A 20,716-nucleotide genomic window follows, 5' to 3' on the forward strand; every position below is an offset into this window, starting at 1 on the left:
CTAGTGACTGCAACTCTGCTGTTTATCCCATGCAATTACCAGTGTGTCGGCTTTCCTTATGGCTGTTTTCAAACTTTATCATAATTGTTGGCGGGTTTATCATTAAATGGATAGGTGTAAAGATTTTCATGAGAAGAGAAGACTCCCTAGAAAAGACCCTGATGTTGGGAAAGATGGAGGGCACAAGGAGAAGGGGACGACAGAGGATGAGATGGTTGGACAGTGTTCTCGAAACTACTAACATGAGTTTGGCCAAACTGCAGGAGGCAGTGAAGGATAGGCGTGCCTGGCGTGCTCTGGTCCATGGGGTCACGAAGAGTCGGACACGACTGAACGACTGAACAACCAACAAAAAGATTTTCATACTCACTGAATCTGTTTCTGACAACCTGCTTTAGTTGCTTGGGGTGGATAGATAGATTAAAAAGTTTGTGTGGTGTGCATCTTTGTTGAAACAAGAAAATGTTGCATAATTTTAAATAAGGTCAGCAATTTAGGGGGGGGGAACCCTGTAAATTGATCACCCCAGTCCTATTCACGTTTATCTGGAAATAAGCCATGTGGAACTTAATTCATGAATGTGTGCACTTAAGTATTGTATTTTAATTTTCATTGTTATGTTTATAGAAATGGTGCTCTGGGTTATTTCAACCAGAGATTTTGTTTTTGCTCTTTGTATGAAAATGTATCAGTCCGCCATTCCATACCACACCCCCAATGAGGCAGCTGCCAATGTAGTAATGCTCTGAAACAGGGAAGGTAATAATCCTCTGAAAACTGAGCCTAAATTTTTCATACCTTAATACTTGAAGATTAATAATGTATAGGCAGCCCCGGTGATTTTTATGCCTAGGATTTCTGTGCTCCTTTATTGCATCTACATATCTACATAGCTTCATGAAGAATATAAACTGTAGGACTCGGAGTCATACACTAAGGATTGCTTCCACGAACAAGAATATGAATTGGTTTTATTCAGAAGGGAACTGGGGGAATGCTATGAGCATCGTATGCATGCCTAAGGATGTGGAATTCTGGGAGGGAGCTGCCTTTACGGAACTAAGGGTGGTCTCTCCTGCCCGCCAAGGATAGTGAAATTAACATGCAGCTGGGCTCCTCTGATAAATGGATTCTGTTAGGTCACGGAGGGGGTGCGTGTGACATTAAGTGATTTACAGCCCTTTACCTTAATGAAATTGTTTCAGCGAGATGACGCTGAGAGCTTTTAATGGATAGCTTTTTCTTGATGTAATGAAATTGCATTCCTTTGGCATTTAATATAAGGTGCAGTTATTATTTACTGGAGCTTTCCCAAGGCTGTCGTGTTTTTTGCGCACGCAGTTCGGAACAAAAAGAGGACAGCGTCAAGACCAGAATGGTGCGTGACATTCTTAAGCAGATGAGTGTATTTGGGGAGCGCGTCTCAGTTAGTGTGGCCTACCTTGCAAGCCACATCTCTTAAAGGAGGCTTTCTTATCCACAGTGCTGCCAACCTTCACCTCTTTCACATATCGCCTCCTAATCTATTTAACAGGCAACTGGATTACAACCAGATCAGCTGCATCGAAGATGGGGCATTTAGGGCTCTCCGTGATCTGGAAGTGCTGTAAGTAAACTGCTTGTCTCTCTTACTTTTTTAAAACAGAGAAGTCCAAATGCAGAGGCTGGTGTCAAAACGTTTGAACGAAATGATGTATTAGAATAAACCCCTTTCGGTTAGAATAATATTGCTTGATAAGATATTGTAAGCACATGGAAAGAGTTGAGATAATCTCCTCTCCCCCCCCTTTTTTTTTACAAAATCATCCCATTTGTCAGATACAATCAAGATGTAAGGGCAAAGTAACTTCCTTATGGAAATAAATAAAGGGTTTTATGATTCAATGTATTCTTGTAAGCCCATTTTCCATTGTTCACATCCACACAATTATGCTCCTCTTTTCAGCCATAATCTTTGTGTAATGAACACATTCCAAAGCCTTGAATACACATTAGCTGCTTTCACAAAGCAAATTTTCTAGGAGATGGGCGTGTGATGTTTTCAAGAGCTGTGGCTTTCCATACACAGTTTTTCTTACAATTGATTTTTGTTCCTGACCTGCTGCCTACAAGCTGTTCACTGTGGAATAGCTTCACAGAAGTCAATAGGAGTTTTGTAGAAATAAGAACGTAGGCAGGGTAGGACCTTAAGTTCCTTTTGAATTATCATACCAGTGATGTATTGCTTATCTTCATTTAACTGAAAGTGGGAACAGCGTAGTACCCAAACACTTTCCTTCTTCCTGCATTTTAACTGTAATCACTATTACATTAATGATGATTAAAGAAAAACCTTACTGCCTCTGAAATAAGACAGTAAATATAATGAATAAAATGTCTATTATTATTATTTTAATGGCACATAATCGTGAAATATGCTGTCAGTCAGTATTGCGTGTTCATTGGCAACACATTTTAAATAACTTATTTTCTCTTTCAGTATACAATGCTCTATGCAAATGTGCCATTCGTTGTTTTGATTTAATCATTTTTAAAAACAACCAGTAGGCACAATGCTAAAATAGTTCTAAAGGAGATTCTTGTTAGTAGATTTCAAAATCAGAAAGTAAATTTTTCAGATTTTATTTTATTTTTAAATAAAAGGAACCCAGAAGCCCAGATGGAGAGCAATAAATATTATCATTATTTGGCAAATTCAGAGCTAGTCCCTTCTGCCCAGATACAATAGTAAATCACAGTTAACGCGAGTTTGCATTTAAAAACAATTGTACCACTCCTTGCATTTTATTCAAGATGAGGTATGACAACATAGAGCGAATAATATTGTAGAGTGTAAATACTTTTTAATGTAAAAAGTTTACAGATGGGTTGTACGCCATTCATACATGATCTACATTATTTTATCAGCTGCCAAAGAATTTCTAATTATCTCTTACCAAGCCTGGATGAACTAGTTAGTATATTTCGCTTTCCACTGTTCATACAAGACTTTAATCTCATAGTAAGCTATGGAACCTACTCCATGTAAAATCCTATGCCATGAAAGTCAGGCCAGGCCTTCCCAATGTGCTTTCACAGTACTCTGTTAAGTTAGTGCATCATGTGTATCTAAAAGATTGGATACTATCCATACTCATGCCCATTTGCGGCAGAAGCTCTGTCTGTTGCTGGATCAGTTCACCATAAAACAGTATGGCATCCCATAAGAAGGTAATGAACCTAAATGTGCACATGGTTATAGGAACAGCTAGGCAGGACTGGTAGCTGGGCACGGCTATCTACGTAGCAAAAAAACAATTAAGAAAATTCATTTTTTTAAAAAAAAAAAACCCGCATTGTAATGTTCTGTAGATTTTGTCACTTTTGAAATTGTGTATATTGACGTTTAATAATCTGTTTGCGGGATGAGTGGAAGCGAAGGACCAAATTCCTAAATCTGTTAACAGCTTGAAGTTAGCCACTTACGTTTTCTATTTGACTAATCATATTGCTGCTTTTAATAGAGCAAAGTTTATGGAATGCATTTTATATATGTATGCATGTTTAGCAGGCTTGTGTGTAATACACACACACACACACACACACACACACACACACACTTTACTGACAGGTTTTCCTCAAAGTTTTAACTGTAGACTTGGTATATTTCTAATAACAACAAAAAGATGTGAGGAAGGAGGAAATGCTTCCTGTGAATGGCAATGCAGTTTATGTCTTGTCAAAACAGCCCAATTGAAATTCAGACAATTCAAAAAGAACACTTGGAAGGGTTTTAGGTAGTGCTTCTGCCAGTGAATTCCTCCTGTCCCTGCTGTTGTGGTTTTGAAATCACACCCTCCTGTTTTTAATTTCCCCCTGCTGCTGTGTGTGTGAATGGGGATCCATCAAATAGTATGGAAATGGCAGGGAAAAACAATGGCTCTGGGAACTGTCACAATGTGGTCAAATTCAGCAGCTGAATTACACACAAAAAAGGAAAGGAAAGGGAAACATCTTTCTGCACTGATAACTGTGGGGTTACTTGAATCCAGGAAAGAAGAAAGCGTAAACAGATTACAGGAACATTTTGTGAAGTCGGGAGGTTGGAGGTGCAGATTAACATTATCCATTGAAAACAGTTTACTGTGAAATGTCATAGGCCATTGATGCCATGTGTTCTGACAGCTGGTCCATGGACCCATGAAATAACTTCTTGTTCTGGAGAATACCACAGACTTCAACAAGACTAGTTTGAAACACGAATCCCTGTAGCTCTTACAAATGCACACCTGTATTGATGGTAAATTTGCATGCTTTTTCAGAGTACATACATAGTTATTTGCTTATTGGCTTCGTACGGGTTTGTTGCATTACTCAGGATGCACATAGGAGCTAAAAATATTTTAGCAGATACAGGGTAGCATCCAGCATATTGCACCAACAATTTGTAGAACAATCAGTGCAAAAATTAATTGAAAGGTACATCAGAACACTGTTCCATCCATGGAGCTAGTAAGTGATTCTTGAGCATTTCAGGAACACTTTAAGTTACAGGTAGGTAGCCGTGTTGGTCTGCCATAGTCAAAACAAAATAAAAAATAAAAAAATTCCTTTCAGTAGCACCTTAGAGACCAACTAAGTTTGTTCTTGGTATGAGCTTTCGTGTGCACGAAGAAGTGTGCATGCACACGAAAGCTCATACCAAGAACAAACTTAGTTGGTCTCTAAGGTGCTACTGAAAGGTTTTATTATTATTATTTTTGTTCAGGAACACTTTGTTCCTTTTTACTAAGATTGCATTTATTTATTTTTTGGTACACAGTAATGAAATAATAAAAGTATGGAATTTCACAGACTTGCAGGACGGTTCTCATTAGACTGGTGACACTGATAAGTGCATACTCTATATTTTGAAGCAGTTCTCCACACCCTTATAATGACAAGAGTTGTTTCACAAAAGTGTTGACAGTGACATAAAACCCTGCCATCTTTCACTTAAGCCATGTTCACAGGCATTTGATATTAGTTGACAAAAACACCTTCCGTGTTATTGGGTTAAGATTGCAGGTGTCCGTCTGTTTTGGTGTTATTAATATTACAAGTAGAAACCTGCAGCAGAACACTTCAGAGCAGAGTGATCCCAGTTAGCTATGTCCTCTTCCCAGATAATCAATTTAATTCCCTCCTTCCCTACTTACATTTTTCTGTTCCCAACAACAGTCAGTCTGCATTCCATATCCACTGAAGATGCTCAGGCCTTACTTGGCTTTCCCCCTATTAAAAATGTAAACAATTCTGACACTTTTAATAGCACAGGAAGCTGTTGTTGTTGTTGTTGTTGTTGTTGTTGTTGTTGTTGTTGTTGTTGTTGATGATGATGATGATGATGATGTTTTGTTTTATTTATGTACTTTTGAAATTATTATTTAGTATTATTGCTATTATTAATTTCATTTATCAGTTGGCTTAGGGTTGGATCCAAAGACATTTCCTCTATCAAAGCTTTCTTAGTTGCAGGAAGAGAGTGTCAGCCCAATCCCTCTCTCTACCGGAAGCAGAGCCTAAGTGTCTTTCCCTTTCCCTTCCAAACAAACACCCCACCCTAGGACCAAAACTGCATTATTCTGACACCACTTCCTGACTTTACCTCCAGAAGCAGGACACTACATGCTGCTACATGGCAGGACCAGCTCCACTGGATCCATATTGCATCTTTTTTTCCTAAGAAAACCATATTACTCTCCCTGAAGGTGCCAGTCACTTGTCCTGTCAACATCTTTCCTTAATGTCCATGCTTTGGAAATGCAGTGTTAGTATCACATAGTTCATATAATGGATATCTTGCTCTGCTGTGATTCTGCTCACCTTTGGGGTAGCCAACTTTCTGCCCCGGTCTCCATTCACGACTGCCATTTTACAGTATTATAAATAAGCTTTTCAGATTATAGCTTCCTTCAGAGTGATATGAAAAGCTATATATATTTTGAAAGAAAAATGCATTGTTTTAGGTTTAGGACACATACACCTGCCACACACCGTTCTTACAGCATCCTCCTTTGTTGGCACATAGCATAATAGAATTACGCAGGTGTTTATGAATTTTGACTTGGCTAACTAGTGCTAGGTCACTGACCTATTCTCTTGTTCATGCTGAGCTTTTGTAGGATGTTCTGGCAGCTCCTGGATGCTGCTGGCAACTTCTGCCAAAGCTGCAGAAGGGAGAGAAACTACCTTTCATTTCCTCTTCCCCTCTTTTCCATAGGGGAAAGAATTGTTTCTCTCGCTTACATTGGGCTTTTTTCCAGCAGATGCCAGCAGCTGGTGAAGCCAACAAAACTCCTGCAGGATGAGGGTGCTTGAAAAAATAATAATTTTTTAACTAACAGTTTCATAAAGGCAGATCATGCAACACCACTTAGTTGTTCATCTTCCCTTATCGTTTTTACTGAATGTTAACTATTTAGGCACTGTCCCAATCCACCAAATGCAAAATAACACATACACATTCATAACCATATTTATGTGTCAGGATCTTCTTAGCTGGGTCAAGGCAATTGATTTAACTTACTTTCAAATACGTTTGCTTAGTGCTAATATTGTATTAAGTACAAATTTCCGTTTCCCTCTTTTACATCCGATGAGCATTTCCATCTCAAAACAGCATCAGCAATGAGATGTTTTTTCTTGATCAGAGTTTTCATCCTGATCCTAAACATAGTTAAATCCTAAACACAGTAATATATTTCCATGTCTGTTTAAGGTTAGTGTTGGCATGCAGAAGCAAAGTCTCTTTAGCACCTGTTGATACAATAATGGAGACGTACTTAGTTGTTGGCGTGCTCTGGTCCATGGGGTCACGAAGAGTCGGACACGACTGAACGACTGAACAACAACAACTTAGTTGTTGTTGTTTAGTCGTTTGGTCATGTCCGACTCTTCGTGACTCTATGGACCAGAGCACGCCAGGCACTCCTGTCTTCAGTGCCCCTTCATGGATCACTGCCTTGTCGTGGCGAAGGGGCTTGAATGACTCAGGGAAGTTATGGACAGGTCAAGATGGACAGGTCATAGTGAAGAGTTTTGACCAAACGTGATCCACCTGGAGGAGGAACCGGCAACCCACTCCAGTATCCCTGCCAAGAAAACTCCATGGACAAAGACGTACTTAGTATTGAATGTCAAAAACATCATTTAACTTCCATTAAAGTTTAAGAAAATTAGAGACTTGGCAGTGGTGGCTAATGTCTTAGTATACCTTGATTGAACTGCTGTAATGTTACCTATGCAAGGCTGCCTTTGAAGACTGCTGGAAACAATAGCCGCAGTGAGACTACTGACCACCACTATATTTTTTAAGCATATATTTGCTTTCATCCATCTGTCTCCAGAGACAGTGGAGCGTACCTCTGGGGTGAAGTCAGTCTGTTTCAGATGTTTCTTCAAATATTCGTAGAACTGTTGTGTCATGTGAAAAAAAAATGTGTACCTGTCCTTAATGTTTTGCAGCACTCTCAACAATAACAACATCACACGGCTCTCAGTGGCAAGTTTCAACCATATGCCCAAACTCAGAACCTTGTAAGTAGTTAACGTGTTTTACTTAAAATGTGACAATATGTAATTCCTGTTATTAGTTTTTCCACAATAACCAGTGTTAGGAACTATATTTTAGAGGTTTGACAATTTACCCTGAAGGTGTGACTCACTGGCCTGAATACTTTCCTTTGCGCAAACAAGCCTTTCCGCCTTCGCTGTAGTATAGGGTTGTGGGTGGCGCTGTGGTCTAAACCACAGAGTCTAGGGCTTGCCCATCAGAAGGTTGGCGATTTGAATCCCCGCGATGGGGTGAGCTCCCGTTGCTCGGTCCCAGCTCCTGTCCACCTAGTAGTTCGAAAGCATGTCAAAGTGCAAGTATATAAATAGGGACCGCTCCAGCGGGAAGGTAAATGGTGTTTCCGTGCGCTGCTCTGGTTCGCCAGAAGTGGCTTAGTCATGCTGGCCACATGACCCGGAAAAACTGTCTGTGGACAAACGCCGGCTCCCTCGGCCTATAGAGCGAGATGAGTGCGCAACCCCAGAGTCGTCTGCGACTGGACCTAACGTCCAGGGGTACCTTTACCTTTACCTTTAGGTGTACCGACTGGTGCACCTTGTAAATAATAGGGCAATTGCAGCAAAATGTGCTTTCAAGAAAGGCTTGATAACATTTGAAAGTGGAGAAGGTGGATGGCAGATCACACCCCATAGAAGATCAGAAATGCAGGGCATGACCATGCCACAAAACTTGCTTTTAATTTTTTGGACCCATATGTGTTACATCTGTCTTGTGTCTTGAGCAGGGTGATTATTGGCTAAGGTATAACTATTTAAGACTCTTAGACCAGTAGAATTTTCAGAGAGCACAACTTCTTCACCTGTTTCCTTGTGACTGTACGTAAATGTGAAGAAAACATTTGAAGGTGCGATAGATTTAAAATTTTAAATAGTCAAAATAGTGTTTAAAAATAGCTCCTCTGGAACAAAACCTGAGAGGTATTTTGAAGAACTGGTCAGGTTTTACTTAAGATCACAGTAGAATCTGTGATTGGCTGTCAGATATGATAAATGTGAAATCTTTAAGGTTTTATTGCTGTAATGCTAGCTGGCCTAATTCAATTAAAATGGCTCTCCCAGATTTTTTTTTTAAATATAAATAATACATGTTCCAATAGTGCAATAATTAAGGTTGTGGCAGCAGTCGCTTCGAGAATCCCATATTTAAGGATGGATCTTACATGTAAAATATGCATAAGGCTATTAAGAAAAATAATTGAACAAATTCTAGTTAGTGCTGATTAAAAAGAAAGAAAGAAAGAACACCAGTGTTTGATATGTTATCAACAGTAGATAAGAAAAAGTGCATAGAGCTCATTTTCATATGCATTTAAATTAGGACTGAGCCCCAGATGTTTATCCTCCTCATGTCACCACAGTTCAAGCATGTGGTGAAACCATCTCTTCCCTATATGGAAAAACAAGCTGCACAAAGCGTGGCCCAGAATTTGAGAAGCTTTTGCCTCCTCAGAGTTTTAGTAGTTGTGGCTGCTGCAGCCCTTTTCCTATTCCTTGCCTAACTAATGGGGGTCGTTAATTCCCTTGAATGTGGCTTTGCCAGGTGGCTCAGGATGGAACCCCAAAGAGATGGAACAAACAGCAAAAACTCTCTAGGAAAGTAACGTGTGCACTTGGCTCTGTTTCCTCTATCTGAGAAAGGGCTAAAACCCCACAACTTCAGCTGAGATCCTGCGACCTGACAATGGGGGGGGGGGGTGTGTGTGTGTAAAACTAGGGAAGATTTTCAAATGGGTCTCCTGTAGTTTTAAAAAAGGCCAAATGAAGGCATGTAGCACCAAAAAAGGAGGGCTTCAACCCTGATCCATTTTCTTTATGCCAACTCTCTCTCATACACACACACCAACTGAACAATCTGTTTCAGCCTAGCATAATAATAATAATTATGTATGTATGTATTTTTGAATTATTTTTATTAATTTTACAAATTTTTACAAATCAAACCAAATTAAATTAATTTAATTTAATACAATTTCTTAAAATCAGGCTTCCCGCTCCTGTTCCAAACATGTGATCATCATCATTTGCCGCATCATTTCTTATTTAGAGTCCAGTTGACACCCTTCACTTGCCATTAAACCATTCTTCCGGCTGGCTGCTTTTTCCACCTTACAAACAGCACCTTCGTTACATCTTATAAATAAGTAATCAATTTCACGTGTGGAGTCCTTCATATACATTGTTGTTCCAGACTTGGTGTTCTGGGAGAGTTAATTACTATCTCCCATTGTTCAGTTCCTCGCAGTGTTTATCCGGATGGTACAAGGTCACATTCCATTCCTTCCACTGTTTATCAACTAGCGTACAAGCTAATGCCATAAATAGCTTATTCAAGCTCCACCATTAAAATTCCGCTCTGGAGTTCTTCCTCGGAACACAGCTAAAAACAAAATCTTTTCTCAAATTCAGCCTCTTTGCCAGATCTGTTCAGCAGCAGTTCATTATTCCCCCCCCCCCACTGCATTCTTCCAACAGCACTCCTAGTCCAGTCCAGGAATAATTTTGAATAAAGTCTATTCAGCCTTGGTCGAGGGGGGAAGGCATAGTAAAACCTTGTTAATTTCCTTGTTGAGCATGAATCAAAAGCCTCCCCCCCCCCTCTTTTCCAAAGTAACAAACAGAATAACATAACAGTGGCTACACACGTCCTTTTCGTTATGCAGGGGGAAAGGACCATTTGAAAAGCATAAGACAGCACAAAGCACCTTCTCCTCTCCCCTCCTTTCCAGGCTGTTGTAAGGATTCTCAAGCTTCAAATAAAACATTCAGATGCCTTCCAAGAGCCATGCCCAGTCCTTTCGGCAGCTGACTGATTGCAGCCCATTAACATATGTTGGTCCAGAAACACCTCTTGATTAATGCCAATTGTCTGAATTATGGAGGAACCAATCACAAATCATGCCGGAGACAAAGGCTCGTCCACGGCAGGGACACACTCCCAGTTGCACCCACTCTGCCTTTCAAGTTGGCAGACATGGACTTGAGTGGCACAGTGGGATGCAGTGAGCTCCCCAGACCCCACTGGGAACATTGCCAGGATTTTTGCCTCATAAATCCTGGCTTCCCCCTGCCTAAACCTCCTCACTGCCCAATTGTTATTATCGTTTATATGCTGCCCATCTGCCTGCGTTACCCCAGCCACTCTGGGTGGCTTCCAACAAATTTAAAACACAGTAAGACATCAAACGGGACGTGGGTGACGCTGTGGGTTAAACCACAGAGCCTAGGCCTTGCTGATCAGAAGGTCGGCGGTTCGAATCCCTGCAACGGGGTTGAGCTCCTGTTGCTCGGTCCCAGCTCCTGCCCACCTAGCAGTTCGAAAGCATGTCAAAAGTGCAAGTAGATAAATAGGTACTGCTGCAGCGGGAAGGTAAACGGCGTTTCCGTACACTGCTCTTAGTTCACCAGAAGCGGCTTAGTCATGCTGGCCACATGACCTGGAAGCTGTACACCGGCTTCCTTGGCTAGTAACACGAGATGAGTGCTGCAACCCCAGAGTCAGACACGACTAGACCTAATGGTCAAGGGTCCCTTTACCTTTACGACGTCAAACAGTAAAAACTTCCCTAAGCAGGGCTGCCTTCAGATGTCTTTTAAAAGTCAGATGATTGTTTACTTGACATCTGATGGGAGGGCGTTCCACAGGGTGGGCTTGACTACAAAGCACTCTGCCTGGTTTCCTGTAACCCCTCTCCTCCTCCTCCTCCTCCTCCTCCGTAATACAATAAAAATGATGGGTATGGCAAATAAAAATAAATATGAAAGTAGAAAAATAAAACGGGCAGAACACCACTACTAAAAATACAATGCCACATTCAATTGTAACATATGAGAAGAACTGTCAGAAGGCCCTTGGAGCCAGATCTCAGCGTCTAGGCTGAATGATGGGGGTGGAGATGCTCCTTCAGGTATGCAGGGCAAAAGCTGTTTAGGTCCTTAAACGCCAGCACCAACACTTTGAATTGTGCTCAGAAATGTACTGGGAGCCAATGTAGATCCTTTAAGACCAGTTGCCACACCCAGTCACCAACCCTAGGAATAATTAAACAAACAACTCTTAACAGTTCAAGAGCCCTGTCCTCTTTTTTTACCGGACAGCCTTAACCTATGCTATCAATCTTAACCCTGCTATCAAAGCAACATCTTTTCACCCACAGCTGTGAAATGCTCAAATTCTTCCCTGGCTCCTTTTACTCCCACCAGCCTTTAATTAACTGCACTGCTGCTATGATCAACTTCATAATCCAATACAGTGGATGCTCAGGTTGCGAACGCGATCAGTGCGGGAGGCACGTTTGCAACCTGCAGCATTCGCATCCCGCGCCGCTACGTCTGCGCACACGTGTGACACAATTCGGCGCTTCTGCATATGCACAAAGCACGAGCGCTGAAACTCGGAGTTAACCCATTCCGGTACTTCCGGGTTCGGTGCGTTCGTATCCTGAAAACGCGCAACCCACAGCAAGTGCAACCCGATGTATGACTGTGCTTCATTTCCCTAAACAGAGCCAACATGCCAAGATGGAAACACTTAAGGGTTTGATATCTTAATATTAAGCATTGTTTTGAGCATGGGTCTCTAGGTGTCAGTGCACCTAATCCCCTCTACTGTAATTAAACCAAAAGAGATGGAAGAGACGATTCAGCAGAAAATGTGCTAATGACAGGATTTCTACAAGCAGTTATGCTGGTGGTTAATAATGCCTCAAAATGTTCATTAGAGATTGTTCTTAAATCTCAGGTTTTAGCATGGAACATCAGTTCCCTAATCAATAGGTAGTCTTACAGTACAGGAAAAACCAAGGTTTGAGATCAGTATAGAAGGATTGCTCTGAGCTACAGGGAGAGGGATCTGCTAGAGAGGGAGGTATTGGGAATATCTGTTGGTGTTCTGGTAATATTAGAAACACCCCAGATACATACATCACATTATTCTTGGTCCATGGTTTCTCCATTTCTCAGTCTAAAAACCTTGGGTGCCATTTACCTATCTTCTCCTAGCCACAAGCTACCCACAAATCCCTAGGGGAAAGTTTCTCAGTGCCTCCCTCCAATCTTTCACAGACCTGAAGGCTGCAGCATTCTTAAAGGCTTTCTGTGTCTCAGTCAGATTTTGCAGGCACAGAAATGTTGACAACTGTCAAGAAAGGCATGAGAGGCAGTGAAAACCCATTACAGAGTTCCCATCTTTCATTCCCCCAGAGTGGTAAAGAGCGAGGCCTCAAAGGTGATAGCAGACCTATCGTTGTCAAGTTGGAATGGACCACGAGGGTCATCTAGTCCCAACTCCCTGCAGGAATCCTTTGCCCAGCATGAGACTTGAACTCAGCGACCCTGAGGTTAAGAGTCCCATGCTCCTATCAACTCAGCTATGTATGTAGCCACAGTCAAGGCAGCGAGGAAAGAGAGTAACATGTCAGCTCAATAGCAATGGTCTTATTAGTGGTAGTAGTAGTGGGGACAATAGATTAATGATGTCATAATCATGAGAAGATGGGGCAGGGAGAGTTTTTAGCAAACTGTGAGGAAAGGGGCAGTTTGGGGCAAACTCTGGGGATGAGGATTGACAGCAAAGTAGGAATGGTGCATAGGTGGGGATGGGGGCGTTGAAGGAGCTGTGGAGGAGGAGTGGGAGCTTGGTAGCAGGTGTGGTTACTGAGCAACTCAAGCAGGGGCAGCAGACCCTAATAACCTCATATAAACCAATCAGAAGTGAATGCTCAGCAAGCAGTTAACACATTATAACCGCTCTGGAAACTTGTAGGGGGAAATCGGCATGACTGCACCATAAACAGGTCTTCTAGACTAAGTGCATAACGTCGCAACCATAGACTTTAATCATGTTTCATCGTTTGCTTTGTACTTTACTAGACAATATTGCCTTTATGTACTTTTTGGTTTTATTTTGCTGTGTTTCATCCAGCCGACTACACTCCAACAACCTTTACTGTGATTGCCATCTAGCTTGGCTCTCCGATTGGCTACGCCAGCGACCTCGGGTTGGACTGTACACTCAGTGCATGGGCCCCTCACATTTAAGGGGTCACAATGTAGCTGAGGTTCAAAAACGGGAATTCGCCTGCAGTGGTAAGACTCTCAGTATTATTACAGCAGTAACTTAATGTGTGATGCATGACAAAACAGCCCGAAAGAAGGCATGGGTAACACAAGCTTCACTAAAAGTGCACAGAACTTAGTACATTCAATGTATTTATAGTCAGGCTGCATATGTCTCAGTCCCTTCCCTTGGCTATATACAGTGGTAGCTCAGGTTACAGATGCTTCAGGTTACAGACACTTCAGGTTACAGACTCCGCTAACCCAGAAATAACGCTTCAGGTTAAGAACTTTGCTTCAGGATAAGAACAGAAATCGTGTTCTGGCGGCACAGCGGCAGCGGGAGGCCCCATTAGCTAAAGTGGTGCTTCAGGTTAAGAACAGTTTCAGGTTAAGAATGGACCTCCAGAACGAATTAAGTTCTTAACCCGAGGTACCACTGTAGATACAGGCAGTGCAGTTCAAAGTTGGGAGCCTGGGAGGCATGCATGTACCAGCTTTATCCTCATCTAGTCATCCCCGTATGCCTGAAGCAGATTTCACACTCTGCAGAACCATGAGCACCTTGTACCGGAAAAGAGGGAGGGCTAGCTGGGGATACTGGAGGTAAGGGGACGTGTTTGGCACTGTGGTCTAAACCAATGAGCTTCTTGGAGCTGCTGATTGGAAGGTCGGTGGTTCAAATCCACACAACAGGGTGAGCTCCTGTTGCTCTGTCCCAGCTTCTGCCAACCTAGCAGTTCGAAATAACGCCAGTGCAAGTAGATAAATAGGTACTGCTGTGGCAGGAAGGTAAACAGTGTTTCCATGCCCTCTGGTTTCCATCATGGTGTTCCGTTGCACCAGAAGCAATTTAGTCATGCTGGCCACATGACCTGGAAAGCTGTATGTGGACAAACGCCGGCTCCCTCGGCATAAAAGCGAGATGAGTGCCGCAACCCCATAGTCATCTTTGACTGGACTTAATTGTCCAGGGGTCCTTTACCTTTTTTTCATTTACTGGAGGTAAAAGGTAAAGGTAAAGGCACCCCTGACAGTTAAGTCCAGTTGCGAACAACTCTGGGGTTGCGGCGCTCATCTCGCTTTACAGGCCGAGGGAGCTGGCGTTTCTCCGCTCCGCAGACAGTTTTTTCCGGGTCATTTTTTGTACAGCATGACTAAGCCGCTTCCGGCGCAACGGAACACCGACACCAGAGCAGCGCACGGAAACGGCGTTTACCTTCCCACTGGAACAGTACATATTAATCTACTTGAACTTTTTGGCGTGCTTTCGAACTGATAGGTTGGCAGGAGCTGGGACCGAGCAACGGGAGCTCACCCCGTCGCGGGGATTCGAACCTCTGACCTTTTGATCGGCAAGCCCAAGGCTCAGTGGTTTAGACCACAGCGCCACCCGCGTCCCTCAAATTATTGGAGGTAGAAAAAGGCTAAACGTTTCCCCTATCAAGCAGTTGCACCCTGCATGTGAATAGGTGTGGGGTGGGTTGAAGGCGGCTTCTTCCGAGCCCTATGGGAATCACTCACACAATAACTGCACCTTTGCTATGATTAGATTCAACCTAGAGTGTCTCAGGTTTCATAGTTATGAGGGTGGGTGAAAAGTGTGTGGGCCCAGGATATTAAATCCAGATGGGTTTTTAACGTAAAACGAGTATCGTATTTGAAGTGTACTTCTCTTTCAATTTTTACAGCCTTAAAACCTCTTACGAATTGAAAACCCAAGGGTTTGGAAAGCAGAATTTGTTCTGTACATTTTACCATGTCTGTGGATTTTTCGATTGCTTGTAATGACATATTAAAATAACTAATGATATACCACTAACATTTGTCTCTTATTTTTCCTCTGTTCATACTCCCTAGATGAGGAAGAAGGCAAGTTCATTTAAATAAAACCGATCTTTTAATGGCAGATTAAATCATTAGTCAGCATTGCTTCATCACATTTTCTCTAAATGTGTATACAACAGTCGTACCTGCCCGTTTATTCTTTTACTCACCAAAAGGCTCACTGAAAAGAGGGTTTTTCAGCAGTGAAGAAATTTTCTCAAGTAGTATTGTAAAAATAATGAGATAATTCAGTATTCTTGAAAGTGGCAACAGGTGGTCGTCTTAATTCTGTGAAGCAGGAGTGGACCACCTGTGTATTGGTCCCCAAGAGATTTCCACCCATAAAAAAATGTCTTTAAAAATATTGCTCATGTGGGTTTCCCACTGTGATACAATTGTGCTAAAAGCTTTTCTGTGCCCTCTATTATTATTATTATTTTACTAACTGCTGCCATCATTTGCTGTGATATGTCTTTACATTTTTTAAATAATTCATGTACTGCTGTTAGTCCCCTGCAGTGATTCTGTGATGCCAAAAGCTTTTTTGCCCAATAACTCCTAGTGCAAAAAGTTTTTTTTTAAAAAAAAAAAACCTCATAGGGTCAATGCAGACCAAAGTCCACAGAAGTCACCCCTGCCGTTCACCAAGCAGTAACTGCTTTAAATCAAGGGAGAAAATTATTTACTTATTTTTGCTTGTTTGCGCTACTGAAGAATGAACTTACTGCCAAATATATGTGTGTTTGTGTGTGTTAATCAATGTTGCTAAGTTAAAGACTGCACACTGGCAATTATAAATTATTTGGTCAGCATAAAAGGCTGAAGAAGGTTCCCTATGAAGAAGGTTCCCTATATATTATTACTGAAGACATTGATACGGTGGAATCTCTGGGCTTATTCACATTTCCTCTCGTCCTGCTGCTTTTCCTCCAGGGAAAACTGCTCTTTAGTGCTCAATCGGAGCAAATGGCAATTGGGTTTTCTGTGGATTGCGATTTAAAGATGAAGAGCAGATTTCCCCTGGGAAAGGAACAGGGCAAGTGGAAAGCTGCTTGGGCCTATCTAGCATAGGAACTAATTCCAAGCGGCTGAGGTCCCTTTCGCCCCTCAGATAAAATATTTGATGGCCCCCCCCCCAAGTTGATGGGCATTGCTTTGTGATTGATTGTGCAGGGAGGGGCTTACCTGGGACCCCCCCCCCCAATATTTTATTCGTTGGTACATCTGCTTTCTAGGCACTGGGCAATGGAAATAATAATAGAATGGCAGACTCTTATGATACCTTGAACTGGCAAAGATGATGGGGAAAGTAAGAGGGCTCTCAAACCAGAAAGTATACAAAGAATGGAAAACATTCAAAGATTACCTAAAAACATATTGTTCAAATAACAATCTCCTTGCGGAACTAAACTGATCCTTGTAAAGCACAATGTGTGAATGTTAATTTACTAGAGTACATGGAAACAAATCAGGGTAAATAGAAGGCTGTGTGTTAAACGTAAATAATAATACAAGGACAGTGAGAAGAATTGGAAGTCTTTTATTTAGAAATTCAATGAATGATGTTTTCTGCTTTCTTGTCTTAATCTTTTCTTTTTTTATCTATGTGTGTGTGTGTGTGTGTGTGTGTGTGTGTGTGTATGTATCTGTATTTTAATTCAATAAAGATTATTTATTTTTAAAGGAAATGTGGCTGCACCCTTGGGTGCCTCAATCCAGATTTCCGCCATACTGTAGAATATGTGAAAGTTGATCCAAGCATCTGCTTCCGCATATTTCGTTTTGAGGCAGTTTTGGAATCTTTTATTCTGGAGCAGATTGGGGGAGGGTTAGAAAAAGCGTTGCTTTTCGCTGTCTTGTGTAGTGAGGGTAAATTAGGTGTTTCGTTAATCGCATTCTTGCAGTTTTAGAAGTAGCAATCTGTTGCTGTTTCAGGTCATCAGTCTTTTATGGCTCCCTCCTGCAGCGTCTTGCACTGTCCTTCTGCATGTACCTGTAGTAACAACATTGTGGACTGCCGAGGGAAGGGCCTTTCGGACATCCCAACTAATCTGCCAGAAACCATCACAGAAATGTACGTAACGTGATTTCCCCCTACTTTTGCTAATTCAATTCGTTTCTTGTTTTGTTTTTTTGAATTGTTTATCACAAGCTCGTACTGTGCTAAAATGGGGGCATACAAAAATATAACTTCATAACAGCATCATTTGCCGAATGGATATTTCACGTAATCTTGTATTTGCTTTTGTGGGCTAAATATAGCAACACAGACTACATTTTTTTTAAAAAAAAAATGGATTCAAATGGAATGTGTTTGTGTGAATGTTTTTGAGTTCCATTCAACCCAGACATCATGAGAAGGACTATAATTTTAAATAATTATGTGAAGTATTTAGAAGCTTTCTCCCACCTGACGCCAGCCACCTTGGGTGCTCCATAAGTTCAGAATTATGTGCTGAAAATGAATGTTTGGAAACCTTTGTCCTGATGGCCACAGCCATAAAACAGTTGACGATGTACTCAAAAAGATTCTGTTTGAAGATATCTATAGGGTGTTCTGGACACTTAGTGGCTTCTTGAATTTCTAAGTGCAAATCCAAGAACCATAGAATCATAGAGCTGGAAGGGACTGTGGGGGTCACCTAGTCCAACTCCCTCCAATGCAGGAATTCCCCCCCCCCAATGTGGGGCTTGAACCCACGACACTGAGATTAAGAGTCTCATGCTCTACTGACTGAGCTGCCTTGTTCTAGGTAACACATTTAAGCAAAAGTTACACACTACCTCAAGCCTTCAGCTGACACTTCTAAATGCCTTACATTGAAACAGTTCCTGTCAATTTAGCTCTAGATATGTTTCTAGGATCTCAGCCATCTCTTATATCTCATTAAGATGTCTAAGATCAGCTTAGAGGGTTTTTAACCAATGCTATGTGACGCTGTGGTCTAAACCACTGAGCCTAGGGCTTGCCGATCAGAAGGTTGGCGGTTCAAATCCCCGCGATGGGGTGCCTGCTCCTGCCAACCTAGCAGTTTGAAAGCATGTCAAAGTGCAAGTAGATAAATAGGTACCGCTCTGGCGGGAAGGTAAACAGTGTTTCCGTGCACTGCTCTGGTTCGCCAGAAGCGGCTTGGTCATGCTGGCCACATGACCCGGAAGCTGTCTGTGGACAAACGCCGGCTCCCTTGGCCTATAGAGCGAGGTGAGTGCTGCAACCCCAGAGTCGTCCGTGACTGGACCTAACGGTCAGGGGCACCTTTACCTTTATGTGTTTAACAATCGCACATAATACAAAAGTGTTACCATCATGGTGTGGCCTTTCCCAGCGACTCACCAATCCAAAGACGAGCACTGGGATTTAGCATTGTGTTGGAAGTTTCAGCAGTGACAACATCAGAAACCTAGCCCTCACGTTTTCTGCATCTAGGACAGGCTTCCTCAAACCTAGCCCTCCAGATGTCTTGAGTCTACAATTCCCATCATCCCTGACCGCTGCTTCTGCTAGCTAGGGATCATGGGAGTTGTAGGCCAAAACATCTGGAGGGCCGAGTTTGAGGAAACCTCCCCTAGATGCACCTCCTGATCTAGGAGGTGTTAAAGCTCTGAGTGCAGAGAAAACTTGCACATCTCCAAAGCAGATTTTGGGGTTTTGACTAGATGAAGGTGAACAAAGTCATACAGGGCAGGGTACAAGACAATCATTGGTTTGCCCATCCAGGTGATGTTACTAAACCTCTTCTAGAAGGGGCTTCACTCCCCATAAAGGGTCAGTTTTGCAATTTGGAGGGTGCTTTTGGATCCAGCATTGTCACAGTCCGTTGTGTGGCTCGAAGTGCCCTTTTCATTTCTGGCTACAGCCGTATCTGGAGAAGACAAGTTTAGCCACAATTTACTCATGCTTTGGTAACCTCCCATTTATACTGTTTCGATGTGTCATATCGGGGACTGGCTTTAAAAATGGTCTGGAGACTGCAGTTGGTTCAAAATAAGGTCACAGCACTATTAAATGAGCATTTTGGTCACATTGTGCCAGTGCATCCTAATCTGATTTTGAGCCCAATTTAAAGTGTGTGTTTTTTTAAGCTTTAAATCCCTTGAGACCAGGTTATCTCATGCCATCCCCAACAAATTCCTATCCAGATCTTCCTTGGGGACATTTCTTCTCAGCCTACCCACCAAGTGGATGGGGCGGGGGGGAGTTGCCAAAGTAAGGGCCACTTTGGATGAAGTATCCTGACAATGGGAAAGCCTGAAGCCTTCTCTCGTGGTCTTTCTGGTGCCAGGTGATAGCTTTTTCCTTCACTCATAATTTTTCATTGTGCTTTGAACTAATGTTGGGCAGTTGTGGCTTAGTGTGATTTTAATCTGAGCTGTGAACTACTTACACTTTTTCTTATTTCTTCTTGTCTATTTTAATTACAATATATACTGTATTTTTAATGTTGTCTTTTTCGTCAGCTGCCCAAGAGATGGGTAGTGGTGCTGATGAAGCGTAGGCAACTTTGGAACTCCCTGCTTATTGACACCAGACAAGCGACTTCGCCAAACACTTTTCAGTGCCTGTTTAAGACGTATTTGTTTAGGCGAGCCTATTCCAGACACGTCTATGTTGAGGTGTTATTAATTTATTTTACTGTTAATCTTCATTACCTTTAAATGTTTTTATAGTTTTTAACTGGTTTTATTTATAATTTTAATGCTTATTGTAAACTGCTTAGAGGTTTTGCTATGGTCAGTGGCAACAGAGAATGGCCTTCATTTCTTCCTTACTGGATTTTCCTTCCCCACCCCTTTTTCTCAATTCACGTTCAGTCAGTTAGCCTGCCCTTTCTTTATGGTTTCTGACTCGTGTTATCCAAAAGCAAGAGTACTGAAACACATCACAGAAACCCACTGCCTGCACGGCAGAAAATGAGCTGCAACTTCCACGTTAGAGCAAAACTTTCTTCTGAATACAGATGATTTATTGTTGTGTTACTCCATGATCACAGCGTTCATCGCTTTTGCCGATAAAATGCAACTGGAGGCATTTTTGTCATTAAAAACCAGTCCCTTGAGGTACTGCTTGATAGAAAAATTTGTGTAGATATTAAATACTAGTCAAGCTGTAGGACAATGTTTAAAGGTTCACTAACATAGATATTAAGTAGACTGTCAGACAGGCTTGTTTAACAGTCAAGGGGCAAGTATACAGAACAGCACTTTGAGGATGTAAGTAGAAAATTCATGATATTATTTTACA

The 20,716-nt window shown here is 41.9% G+C and overlaps 1 protein-coding gene across 8 annotated transcripts in view; it reads left to right on the forward strand.

Annotated features, from left to right (window-relative positions):
- Positions 1-20,716, forward strand: part of SLIT2 (slit guidance ligand 2) — a 226,834-nt gene that overhangs the window by 136,400 nt on the left and 69,718 nt on the right. For 5 of the 8 annotated variants that reach the window (XM_033161243.1, XM_033161248.1, XM_033161244.1 and 2 more), the window contains exons 6-10: positions 1,535-1,606; positions 7,486-7,557; positions 13,514-13,677; positions 15,508-15,519; positions 17,410-17,548. In XM_033161243.1, the coding sequence (XP_033017134.1) occupies positions 1,535-1,606; positions 7,486-7,557; positions 13,514-13,677; positions 15,508-15,519; positions 17,410-17,548 (459 nt within the window). The remainder of the gene's footprint in view (positions 1-1,534; positions 1,607-7,485; positions 7,558-13,513; positions 13,678-15,507; positions 15,520-17,409; positions 17,549-20,716) is intronic. The other 3 variants (XM_033161245.1, XM_033161246.1, XM_033161250.1) reach the window with 1 other exon arrangement.

The sequence above is a fragment of the Lacerta agilis genome, chromosome 9 (assembly GCF_009819535.1).
Source record: "Lacerta agilis isolate rLacAgi1 chromosome 9, rLacAgi1.pri, whole genome shotgun sequence".
In the NCBI taxonomy this organism is placed as follows: Eukaryota; Metazoa; Chordata; class Lepidosauria; order Squamata; family Lacertidae; genus Lacerta; species Lacerta agilis.